Source organism: Xiphias gladius, chromosome 16 (genome assembly GCF_016859285.1).
Source record: "Xiphias gladius isolate SHS-SW01 ecotype Sanya breed wild chromosome 16, ASM1685928v1, whole genome shotgun sequence".
Taxonomy (NCBI): Eukaryota; Metazoa; Chordata; class Actinopteri; order Istiophoriformes; family Xiphiidae; genus Xiphias; species Xiphias gladius.
The window spans coordinates 12,359,871-12,373,100 of NC_053415.1; the positions used below are offsets into that span (position 1 = coordinate 12,359,871).

The 13,230-nt window shown below is 40.9% G+C and overlaps 1 protein-coding gene across 2 annotated transcripts; it reads right to left on the minus strand.

The window, feature by feature from the left end:
- Positions 1-2,309: 2,309 nt before the first annotated feature.
- si:dkey-67c22.2 (uncharacterized protein LOC792544 homolog) lies at positions 2,310-12,608 on the minus strand. Of its 2 annotated transcripts, none has more exons than XM_040148534.1 (10): positions 12,405-12,608; positions 10,800-10,896; positions 9,911-10,118; positions 9,280-9,356; positions 7,314-9,173; positions 6,585-6,987; positions 5,895-6,412; positions 5,176-5,663; positions 4,876-4,968; positions 2,310-3,725 (listed from the first exon to the last, which is right to left on the minus strand). In XM_040148534.1, exons 2-9 carry the CDS (start codon positions 10,825-10,827, stop codon positions 4,894-4,896), a joined length of 3,657 nt encoding a protein of 1,218 aa, XP_040004468.1. In that variant the 5' UTR covers positions 10,828-10,896; positions 12,405-12,608; the 3' UTR covers positions 2,310-3,725; positions 4,876-4,893. The 2 variants fall into 2 exon arrangements, with proteins under 2 accessions (XP_040004468.1, XP_040004469.1); XM_040148535.1 differs by lacking the exon at positions 12,405-12,608 and adding an exon at positions 12,180-12,304.
- Positions 12,609-13,230: the final 622 nt, after the last annotated feature.

Genomic DNA, 13,230 nt, shown 5'->3' on the forward strand with positions numbered 1-13,230 from the left:
AAATCAATAATCCGAACAGTCAGTTTGTGCTGGTGGGGTCCATCTCTGCTGTGAAGGCTTTCATTATAGATGTGAAAGCTGGTCACTCGCTGCTGAGCGGTCCACAAATATGTCAGTGTCACTTAAAATTTATTCCATGACCCCATTCACACCTAGCAGTGCCTTGTGCTGATTTTAAACAAAGGAAACTCTCAGGAAGATTTCAACGCTGTGCTAACCAGTTTTCTCCACACTTGTTTTTAATCACTTTATGTTTGCTAATAGTGTTTTGTCATGGGGTATGCCATGCAGCCCTGCACATAGGCTACTACAATTGCATTCCTTCCATTTGTCAAATTAGAGTAATTACACGTTTAATCATGAAATAGGCTGCGTGACATGGTGACTGTTTGGAGCAGGGAACTAGTGTGTCGTCATCTTAGTACTAGTTTTGTAATAATTGTAATAACTCGGTAAGAGTCTGATCTAAAATAATCTGCTGAGATCAGAGCAGGATACTGACCCATTTAGCAGAGTGCAACAAAATAAAAGCATCAATAAGAACCAAAACATCGGCAACTGGGTCCATTCAAATCCAAATCTTTACCAACATTATGTTTCTGTGCTTTCTGTTGGTCATTAGGAGCTCATACCCAAAGTAGGGTCAGAATGTAGACTTTGACACCCATTTTGGCTTTAAAACGTAAGTATTCACAGCTTGATAGTACTGTATAACATTTAAACTCACTCATCTGACATTACTCATGTCATGACTCATCTGCGGAAATTCACTGTTTCGGTTTAACTGACTCCAGTGACATTTTTGAAATGACACTCCACCATTGCTTTTAAAAGAAATGCTGTTCCACAAATTTGGTATAATTTAAAATGAGCCCCAGCCTATCCAGCTAATCATGAACTCCACAGGGTGGAACCAGAGGACATCTGATTGAACACTGAGCAATGTGTTTTTCATTTCTTACTCATGGTTTGGAAAATTGAATTCATTTAAGATAATTATCTGTCTCAATATACTGCATAAAAGCCCAAGCGATTAACAAACCAATGTAGTCTACTTCTTACATTTTGTTTCGTATAATGTCAGAGAACTAGTTTGTGAAGTGTTAATGTATATTCACATATACATATACACATATTTATAGCTATATATCCACATCTATCTATATCTATATATATTATGTATGAGTTAATTAGCATAATAAACAAGTAGGATATGCAGTCCTGTACAACTGCTTGTTATCAAATCCGATCATCTTAGGTCAACCAACCTGAACTCATCTTTATTCCCCTTCACTTTTCTAGAAGGCATTCAATATATATTTTTAAAAGTAAAGTGATACCTGATTAACCTGACTAAAGTGAACATGGCACACAAGGACAAGGATAAATACAGATCATTGAGGTTTTTAATAATCATCAACACGTTTATGTACAAAGCAAGCGATGTCATATTCAAATGTGACCAAAAAAAATTTAATCCTAAAATGCATTTTCTTATTTTTTTTGTCATTAAAACAGTTAAAGATTACCCCAGGGAATCAATTCAACAGTCCAACACTTTTGGTACAGTCAGTATAGTTACAGTTGGACAAAACTGTCACAGATTATCTTCCACAGTTAAACAGCCCTGGGTATAGAAGAAAAATGACATGGGAGGACTGATCCAGAATTATTTCCCAGGTGAAAATAAATGGGAGTTATGAGTGCAAGATTCCCTAAAAACCAGAAAACCCTGATCCCTGCCAGTTTCCCCAAAAGCACCAAGTTTGTCTTTGTTCTTCAGTTATCCGATGGGACAAATGCTTACAGTGAAACATGGACCCTGTTTACTCAGCTCACACAAAGGACCAAATACAGGCCAGGTAACAGTATCTACAGGTAAAGAAGAGATTAATCATGTTAGTGGATTAAATGAAAAGGGCTTGTTGGGTTTTTCATGGGTTTGAACATTACTACACAATCTTTTCGCTATAACAATTCTCTATTTGCCAACTGAATACAATGCTGCAATAAGATGATCAAATTTCAAGTGGTTATAATTCTTATTTTTTTTTAAAAAGGAAAAAAAAAAAAAAAAAAAAAGCAACTTGAGACCAAGAAGCTGATTGTCTAACACACGAAAACATTTAACAGCGTCACAGCTCGGGAAATACTCAACTTATACATTAAGCCCTATAACCACTACAAGCCATTTGTTAATCCCCGGTGTAACAACATGAACAATGTTCTTCATGTGTGCCTCTAAAAAAATTGAATAAATGAAATTTATGAATAACGTAAACAGCCTAACAGAAAGACAATAGTCTCTCTTAAGTGTATTCAAAAACAGTTTTTAATCATGTATTCTGTCAAACAGTGAAACAGAAACGTTCTCCTAAACAAGCAATAATTACCTCAATTTACAGAATGAAGTTTAAGAGAATTTGCATTTTCACCCCTAATAAATTGTTAGACTGATATAGCTGAAGTCAACCAGATCTTAGTTGTGATCTGAATCTGGATTTTTAACACTAGTGTCGAGTGTTATGTTAGGTACTGTGCTGATGTCCAAACATCTAGGACATCCAAGACAGCCAACAACCACCACTGCTTTCAAATGACACTTGCTCCAAAAGTCAAATCCAGATGACAAATGATAGAAACACAGACCTTTCAAATGTTTGTCCTACTTTTAAATTGTCATCATTGCAATTCCCTGCAAATAATAATATACAAGATGCTTTCTATGCATCTTAAATTATATCGTATGGTCTTTTGCAAAACACTGAACAACTCATGTTAGGATGTTGGTATTAAAACTTTGCAAGATGAAATGTCCATTCAAATCTACAGCAAACATGGTTCCTAGTTAGAGGAAATCCCAACAAAGCCCTAAATGAAAGACCAGGTTAGGGTCAAAGATTAGCTTGGTGTCATTTAAAATATAGGTAAAGAAATTCACACCCAGGGCAGTACTAACTGAATTATTTTTGTTTTGTGAACGGAGATGATCATCTTTCTCATAGCCAAAACTCAAACCTTCTTATAGCCAATATATTCATTTATTCCCTTCCTTGAAAATAAATCAGATCTGGAACCCTGTTCAAGGATTCACAACATGTTGACACTCTACAAATCACATGTGAGGTTCTACCAAAACTTTGTCTGCAATATTTGTTTATAAAACCAGGGACTAGAGGTAACCAAGGGAATACAGCAGAACAATGAGGCAATCTCCACTCAACACAATCGTTTAAGAAAGCATAAAAGTAAAACAAATTTAGAGAAACTAATCTTTTACAAAACACTCGCGCCACTAGTTAGTTTGGTTTGTTTCCTCTTCAGTCTTTACGACAGTGACTGCTTGAACAAGCAGCAACACTGAGGGGTTGGTGGTGAAAATCACTATATACACACATACACAAACACACACTTCACATACAGACTCACTATACAGTCATACAACTGTACACACGTCGGTGTGTCCAGTTTTTCTCAGTGGTATCACAGGTGACAGTCTGCCAGTCTCTCGCTCTCTCACACAAACAGAAACAAACTGGGGAGCTGAGTGGGGCAGTGGCTGGTGCCGGTTCTCCTATATTGTAACTGTGACAACTAGGGTGCTCTTCTTCTTTGTGGTTTATGAGGCTCAGTCAGGTTATCTGGCTGCCAAAGGGAACTGTGGAAAGGTAGGTCCTCTTGTAAAGTATTTTTTACAATTTCCTTCAGTCCTTTGATGGGAGTGGCTGTGTGCAGAGAAAGGGGGAGAAAAGGTCAACGTTCGAACAGTCTGTGTAATTAGTTTGTATCAATTAGAGACAAAATCATCAATTAATGTGTACAGAAAACAACATTAGGCTTCATATTAACTACAGCTGGTCTACATAATATCCAGATGAACTATTTAGTGTGGTGGTGAAAGGTTGATAGCATTTCCTTTGTTAGAAAACATGAAGCAAGGGTTAATCTTCTGTGAAGAAAATGAACTACGGTTTAGGGGGCTTGGCAAATTGTTTAATTTAGCCAGTATCTTAGCAAAAGCTGGCACCAAAATCATGTGTTTCAGTACACGCATAATTCATGAGCATGATAAAACTACTGAAATTGTTGAGGGGAATTGTTATAAAGATAACAATCACAACGTGCAGCCCTTGAATTGATGGATGCCAAAGTGTAGTATTAAACTTGCCAAACTAATATGACATATAAATAATTTTCGTACAAAGCTTATGGTCAAGTATCAAGTAAAATAACTAGGGGGCCAAAACAGCAGAGTGGGTCTTTTAACAGATGAAAATGTATGAGAAAACTTGGCTGGGTAAAAAAAAAAATAAAAACATCTTAAATAGTGAATAGGTTGATTGTATTTGAATGAGTTTAGGATAAATGACTTAATTAATCATAAGTATAACTAATGAAGGATGTAGGGACACAGTGGGAGTGCTAAGCCAAAGGGAAAGTCTATAAAGGAAAAGAAAGAATATTTCATATGCAAGTATGACCTGTTTTACAATGCTTTAAATAGGAACTGGAAGACAAAAGTGGAACAACAAGCATTTAATTCATAGTGTTGCAGAATAAAGAAGTTGATTCCAAATTGAGATGGGCAATGAGTATGTTGCTACTGAATCAAGTATCGACTGGACAAGGTTGAAATTAGTTTAATAAGCTTAAAAATGTATATAGAAAAGTTTAATTCAGTTCCTAAAAAGCATAATTCAGTTGCTAGTATATCAGGTATGGAAAAGAGAACTGAGGCATGTCAACTGCTTTTTAATATCAGTAATGTTTAAAAAAAAAAAAAATCCAATGTCCACAATAGAATGAAGTGAAATTAATAAAACACTTATTTAAAGACTGTCAAAAAAATGGATGAATAATGTTTGGAAATTTTACCGTGAGGGCTTGGCGGTTTTAGCTTTCATCATCTGAGACGTGGGGTTTAGCAATGGCCATCTCCTCCTTGCTATTTGCAATCATCTTACACTTCTACAAAAACACAGAGAAAAACACATCCTTTACTTTGTACTGGCACAGGTACTGTATGTACATATACATTCTGAAAAACACAAGCACATTTCTCAATCTTCAACAATTTTTCATTCAACATTGTTTCTATTGAACATGTACATTCACCCTATAATCACTCTCAACCAATAACACTCTTTGACACAGACCGATTTACCCCCCATTTACCTCAGTAAGCTCCTTGATGGTGTGTATGTTAGCCTGCTGAGTGACCTTCCTTTTTGCTTCCTCGATGTGGTCCAGGTTAAGAGTTGGTGTAGGGGGGGCGAGGCACGGGGGAGGCTTGTTAGTTATGGTAGGAAGTGGGGCAAGGGGAGGCATGGCCGCCAGGGCACCCATGTTGGTCAAGGCAGCTGTCATAGTAGCTGCTGTCATACTTGCCATAGCGGCACTCATGGTGATGTTTGACATGCTGGGCATTCCTGGAATATTGGGTATACCCATTGGACCCATGTTGGGCATATTCGGCATGTTGGGCATCCCCATGCCCATTGGGAGAGGTAAAGGTAGAGGTAAAGAGAGGGGGGCAGGAGATGGAGTGGGTAGGGGGAGCTGGAGGATGGCTTTTGGCCGAAGACTCTCAGGAATGGGAACCCCCGCCTTTGCACACATGGCAGCAGCGTTAGCCTTTGCTATCTCCAGCAGCTGGTCCTTATCTGAGGAAAGGGAGGGAGGAAGAGAGACATAAGGGAGGGGTAATGCAAAAAGGATAGGGAGGGTGGATGGAGAGGGAAATAAAAAATAAGAGCAGTGTAAAACAAAGTATAAAAATCTAAGAACAAAACCATGTAGAATTGTTACATGAAAGTTCATAAATATTTGATCACCAATGTAAATGTTAACTGACTTGAAAGTGATTGTCAATGGTTTCTATGTAATTGTTTTACCCAGTTCAGTGAGCCGTGGAGGAGTCTTGCTGGTGCTGCGTCGTGTCCGGGACCCTGAGCGGCGCTGTTTGCGCAGGATGAGAACTGGAGAGTGGCTAGGTTCCCTCTTCCACCTGTCCCGTCTATCGAACGAACGACTGCGAAATACCGGGCGTCTCCCTCGACCCCTTGATCTAGACCTGCGTCTACGATCAGAGGAACGAGACCTAGATCGCCTGCTTCTGTCTCCTGACCTGGACCTTTTCTTTCGGCCTGTGGAGCGGCTCTTGGATCGCTTGCTCCTGTCTGTAGACTTGGATCTCCTCCTCCCTCTGGCATTGGGTGAACGGGTCCGGGATCGCCTCTTGCGAATTGGAGTGCGAGACTTGGACCGGCGGGTTCTGGTTCGTGATTTTGAGGATGAACGCTTACGCCGTGTGGCTGAACGGGAGCGCCGCCGCCTGGCAGGAGATTTAGACCGTCGCTTTTTCCTTTCTAATGGAGAGACAGATTCTTTTTTCCTTACTGGAGACTTGGACCTGAGGAAAGGTGAATGATAAGACTGATGAATACTTGTACACAACACTGCAACTTACTACAGTGGGACAGCAATTAAAGAACAATCAGACTTCCTTATATGTTGGGAGTTGATCCATAGAAACCCTGATTCATGATGAAGGATGGATGCATACACACACTAACACCACAAACCTGGATTTCTTCCTTCTTGATGTAGACTTGGATGTTGATCGTCGAGGCGATGAAGTTGAGCGTGAAAGTTTCCTGCGATCCATAGGTGACTGGGACTTGGACAGCTGCTTCTTCTGAACTTCTGGAGATGCTGAAAATGAGGAGCTTCTCTGGCGTTTAGATATCATTTTAACTGGAGAAGAAGAATCCTCTTCTTCATCTGAACCTTCGGAACAATTTGACCCATCTGGGTTAGGCTCTTGGGAAGCAGACCTGGACCTGGAAACATCTCGTTCAGTGGATGAGCTGGTACGCTCCCTCCGCTCCTTGTCATGGTTGGGAGCAATCTGCTCTTGCAGTTTTTCTGAGGAGCTCCCAGCTTGGGGGCTGGAGGCATCTGCCGAGGGCATGGGTTTCCAACCAACTGATGGTACATGTTAAATGACATGGCATAAATAATGTTAGGACACTTTAAAAGGAACAAAATACTTGAATTTATCCACAAGAATTCAGCAAGATGTTAACTAGCAATTCTGATACGTTCGAAGGAATGAGGGGACGAGAATGACTTGATTGTGACTTCTCACTGGAATCTAGTGATGAGTGGGGGTGATATATGAGACAGGATTCACTTTGGTTTTTGCAATGATAGTCAGACACTTTTAGTAACTGTGCAGATACAGCAATTATAGGAGCAAAATCAATTTGAGTTATAGTTTGCCTAAAACGAAGGAATGAAAAAAGTCTGACCTGCTGCAGCCGAAATTCCTTCACTTTCTCCAGCTGTCTGCTCTGCCTTAGGAGACAAAAGCTTCTTTGTTTTTACAGGAGAGGAAGATGTGGATCTGCCTGGGGAGGAGCTGTCAGACTGCCCATCACTTGACTCAGACCTGGACCTGGACTTAGATCTGTTCAAGCCCACAGAGACTGATTTAGATTTTGACCTTCTTCCAGTCTTCTTGGGAGATTTGGACCTCCTCTTGCCAGGTACAGGTGAGTGTGACTTTGACCGGTGCCTTCGAGTCAACGAGCGGGATTTGGAGCGTTTGCCAGACCTTGGTGGAGAACGACTTCTCCTGGCAGGGGACCGAGAGCGTCTTCTGACTGGTGACCTGGATTTAGACCGCCGTCGGGAGGGAGGGGTTCTGGATTTGGTCCGTTTGCGGGGACTCCTGGATCTGGAGCGACGGCTGCGCTTGAGGACTACAATGGAACGGGATCGAGTCCGCCTGTTCCTGCGGATCGACCGGGAGCGTGAGCGGCGGGCTCTGGGGGGTGGTGACCTCCTACGTCGAGACAAGGATCGACTCCTGGAGCGCCTGCCTCCTGCACGTCTTGCCGGTGTTCGTGACCTGGAGCGACGAACAGGGCGTCTGGATCTAGAGCAGGAGCGGCGCATTCTAGTGATGGATCGTGACGGTGAACGCCTGCCAACTGCACCACCTCGTCTGGGTGATCGGGTCCTCGAGCGCCTTGTGCCTCCACGGGAACGCGACTCTGACCTTCGACCTCTCCTTGGAGACCGAGACAGAGAGGGAGATCTGCGCCCACCACGTTTAGGGGATCGTGAAACCTTTCTTTTAGGAGAGGGGGAACTCCGGCGTCGCTTTGGGGAAATAGACAAGGAATTTCTCCGCCGTTTAGGAGACTTGGACTTCCTTGGAGACTTTGACACCTTCTTCTTGGGGGTGAGGGAGCGAGACGTGGACCGGGAATGACAGCTAGCTCTCTTGGGTGACTTGGGCGATGGGGAGAGCGACTTCCTCCAGGGTTTAGGGGACTGAGAGCGGGACTTAGAGCGGGACAGGTGCTGACTCTTCAGAGGAGTTGTAGACCGTTTTCCCTTTGAGGCTGATCTGGAATGAGTTCTTGACCGTTCTTTCATTGCTGTTGCTGTCTGAGCACCAGACTGCTGCCTATTTGGACTAGGTGTTGGTGAATGACTATGACTTGACCCAGACCTCTTAATGTCTAGGCTCCTGGAAGGAGAAGGAGACGATGACCTGGATGTTTCGCGTTCCTTTACATTTGCTCTCTGAACTGAATTGGCCTGATCTTTCAGGTCTGGGTCATCTCTTGGGGTTGCACCTTCCTGTTTAGGGATGATGTCAGGCAGTTCCTGGGCATGGCTGAATGCACCATCTCCATGACTGCCCTCTGTCTTAACCCTAACTGTGGCTGTCTGTGTTATCTCATCCTGGCCTGCAGAGGGCAGTCTCATATCCTTTTCTGATCCGTTGGTGTTACTGCCCTTCCCTCCAGTTGGGGACACATCTATATTTGAAATCTCCTCTTTCTTCACTCCAAGCAATTCAGGTTTCTTAATGAGGATGGGAACCCCCTTCTCCTCCCCTCGTTTTCCTTTTGAACCCAGTTTGGATACTGGTTCTTGCAGGTCAGATGCTGCAGCTGGAGAGTATTTGCCATCACCAGCTCCTTTACCTCCTTCACCTTCAGACTCAGAACCTGAAGCGGAGCTGCTTTCAGTTGGGGAGTGAGATGGGGATTTCTTTTCCTGCTTTTCATCTTTCTTCCTCTTCTTTTTCTTCTTCTTGGCAGCATGTCTTTTGTGTTTTTTGGATTTTGCATCTCCCTCCGTGTCCACACGATCTGAGGAGAAATGTTTTAATTATTTATTTTAAATCAAATAACAGGGGAATTAACACCTTTCCTTTCTAAGGAAAATGAATTATGTTTGTGTGTGAGGATCTCCTACCTGTAATTACATCCCTTTTACCTTCCTCCTTCAACCCAGCATGGTCTCCAGCTCCTGCAGCTGCTGCCAGTCTGGCACTACAAATACAAGGAAGAGTACACAGTTTACAAAATGTCCTTATTTGTGTGTAAAATTTAATCCCAATACAAACAAAACACACTTTGGGTAAAGTACAGATATTTGTTATGGTAAGGATAAAAATCCACTAATATGGGAACCATATTCTAGAAAATTACATCTCTGTGAAAATGTCGCTTTGTGCCTAGTGCCCCCCGCCACACCTCGAATGAAAAAACGAAAGAACGAAAAAATGAATATTGTAATGTTATTTATGTCCAAAGATTATGAACACAGCTTAAATATGAGATCTTAAGGACAAGAGATATGGAATTTTCACTAAGAATAGACTAGAAACCAGACTTTAAAACACACTGATGCAAAAATGTGCTTACTGTTATTTATTTATATATATATATATCTATCTATCTATCTCTCACTTTGTTAGATAGATTGACTCTTATAAAATGTAAGCAAGATGCTTAATTTTGAATGACTTCATCTATCGGGGCTCAGACAATAGTATGTTTGGTTTACTCATGACACTGGTAATGAAATTTTAAGTTTTTCTGACCTGGCCCTGGTGGTCCGGACAGGTCTTGGTGGGGGTGGTAGTTCTACATCGGACTCCGCGCCAGATTCTGAACTGCTTTCCTTTTCACCCTTCCTCCTCCTCTTCTTCTTCTTGCTCTTGTGTTTTCTGTGCTTCTTGTTTTTCTTATGGGGCGGCTCGTTCCCTTCCTTGGCGTTCATGTCATCTTTCTCTGGTGCCTCATCCTCACCTGCACAGGGCAGTTAGTATTTCAGATTACACAAGTATTTGGCAAGTTCATAATATGTACAAAACCTAACGCAAGTTATTTCTCAAATGATTTGATTAGTGCTGCACTTAAGGTAAATTTACTAAATTTATTTTTGCTAATCTGAAGGCTTGTGTTGATTATCTTATTCTTTTACTGTGAACTGTTCCAAGGAATCCCGTGTAAACGGTTTAAGGTACACAAAGGGTGGGGTGATGTGTAGCTAAGGGACATTTGGCACACTGTTTTTTCCATAAAAAATTGAATACCCATAACAAGCCATGCCACAAGCAACCGTACTAGTATATTTGGGTGACTTCTTTGTTTATAGTGATGAAAATGGCAAATGTAGGCTATTCCTGTAAGTATAGACGTAAGCTCATCCAAGAGCATCTGACATCTGTCCAACATGGAGCGTAAGATAAAAAAAATACAGCTGGAGAGTTGTTTGGAGAAAAAAAAACATCACTTGCCAAGTTATTCAAGTGTAACTGTCATGGTTTAAAATTGTTTCTGGACAACAATATTATTGTATGATACAGTGGCATAAACAAGAATGTTATACCTGAAATCTAGAGGGAAACTGCAGTAAAATAAACTAAATCAAATTAGATAAAAACATTTAAATGATACAGATTTCTTTGTGTACCATCCATCACTCACCTGACGGGATGTCCACTGCACATTCCATTGTGCCGATGTCCCTGATTTTATAAAAGGCCCCCTTAATGTCACTGGTGTGCTGCTCCCTCACTCAATACTGGGGAGGGAAACAAAGGTACTGTAACTCAAGCAACAAAGAATGTAGCACCAACAAATGAAGTGATATACATTTCATAGCTATGCAACAGCAAAATGTAAGTAACGCCCCTTTGGTCTGGAGCAAAAATACCTGGGCAGTCATGCTTCTATGAGTATCTGAATGCCATTTATTTAATAGTTGACTGTCTGTCCTAAACTATATACATAGGGCGGACAAAATATTAGAAACACTTCTTAGTACAAAAGTGATCTTTAAAACCTTAATGAAGGTAGGATCTATTTCAAGTATGTTGTATGAGACTTCTGTGATTAAAACCAACAGTACAGACTAAAAATGTCCCAAGAAGATCTACAGAATCAGGATTGGCGCTGATCCATTTCCAATTCTTTGCAGTAACAAGGTGAAGAAAAATAAAAATACAATGAAAATAAAAAGGTTTGACCAAACATGGTATCATCTGTGTACTCTGTACAGTGTGCACCTGGCAAACCAGGTCACACCACTCTCCATTCAAAAACAGGTAGTGTGATAAATGCTGATATCAGAAGAAAACCTTCTGGCCATTGTGACATTTAATTTTCCCATCACATATTGTAGTCTCACCACAGGAACTTATATTTTCTGCTCAACAACAACTTGACTGTTTGGCTGGCAAAACAGCGCGTACATAAGGATTTAATTTGATTCATTTGCATCAAGACAAAAAAAAGTGTTACCAAACCCTGCGCTGGACTGAAAGTATTCGTTCTACAATCTTACAGCTTTAACCGAAACCGAAACTATTTTTTCATTATTTATTATTATCCGTAAATCAACAATACTAAAATTGATACCAACATTCGAGAATATGTAGCGGAAGCCAACGCATCTTGTGATCATTGTCGCTTCAGTTAATGCTAAAGCTAACCATCAAAGATATGGCTGCCAACACGTTATTTTAGAATTCATGTAACGTTCATAAAGTTAGCCCTTATGTTCCCGATACATTATGACATACGGATAAATTACACAAAAAATGCAATTATTTATGTTAGGCAGAAGTTGCATGGATAAAAGAAGAAATAGAGAAAAACGTTTTAGGCAACCGAAGACCCTTCGTTAACACGTTAGATAACGCCAAACACTGTCGGGCCTGCATTGCCTCAGCTAGCGCTAACAGCCATTCACAGATCACTGCAGCGTGCATTAGCGAGCTAACGTTAGCTTAAGTTAAAAATAACGATGACTTTGCGGTTTTGATAAAATTGTTCCATTAAACACAAACTGTTCTGCACGCTTACCAGTTAGACAACGTATAGGATGTAAGACCCAAACCTGCTGCCTCCAGGCCGCGGCCTAAGCGGCGCTTCACTGCCAACTCGTTCAGCTAGGACATTACCGCTAGCTCAGTTAGCACGCTCGTAGCTATTTAAATAGCTAGTTTGCTAAGACATTTAGCTGCTACTTTTTCCATCAACGCAGGCTCGTTCGCTCATTAAGGCTGCCGATCTGTAGCATATACTTACCCAGTTTATGTTCGATGGCTGCAATTCCTGTGTAGAAAATGCCAGATGGCTGCGGTCCTAAAATGTGCGGGACCAAACAATCGCTGAATATGCTAACCGTTAACGTTAACCAACTAACTGATCCGCCATGATGGGAAGAGGTATCCCAACATGCCATGCTGCGCGGTTTGAATGGCGGCGTCACGGTCTCCCAGGCAACTCCACGCCATGGTAGCGAACGGAGGAAAATTTCAGGACTGTGTAACATGAGAAAATGGCTGATCAGCTTTACTACTTGTTTTTGTCTTGGTGTACATTATCTTATGTATTATTTGATGGAGTGAACGATGTCAAAAAAGGGACCTTGTCATAACTACAAGTTATGTACATGGCCCTGCGTATAAAAATATACAGTACAATGACTTTATATGTAGCATGTGTCTTTTTACTCACTTTACTCGAATTCAAAATCAGACCTTTAGTTGCACTCGGCTTTTTGATACAGCCATATCCTTTTTTTTCTTTGTGTTTTGCTGGGTTTATACCCTGGTCCAGACAGAAAAAAAATCATTTTTTTCATTGACCAATATTTTTATAGTTGAAATTACAAAATTAAACATAAACATGACATCAGTTTGTATAAATAAGTGGATAAAAAGAAATCTTTAACAATCTTAACTGCCCTAGTTGTTAATTGTATTCCACTTGGTCACTAAATTGACAAAGCTTTTTCTCTCAGTGCTCACACTTGACAAAACATTTCCCATGGACTATTAAAATGAAATATGTTTTATCTGACACAGCCAATTTCTCTCTTTTACCTTTTCCGGTTTAACTCATCATTTTA

What these genes read in the sequence shown, in the direction of transcription:
- si:dkey-67c22.2 (XM_040148534.1), bottom strand. Translation starts at nt 10,827, where the DNA reads ATGGAATGTGCAGTGGACATCCCGTCAG. An exon ending in AGGAATTTCGGCTGCAGCAG is followed by an intron (nt 6,988 to 7,313) that starts GTCAGACTTTTT and finishes ATGTACCATCAG; the next exon opens with TTGGTTGGAAACCCATGCCC. An exon ending in TCCACGGCTCACTGAACTGG is followed by an intron (nt 5,664 to 5,894) that starts GTAAAACAATTA and finishes CCCTTTCCTCAG; the next exon opens with ATAAGGACCAGCTGCTGGAG.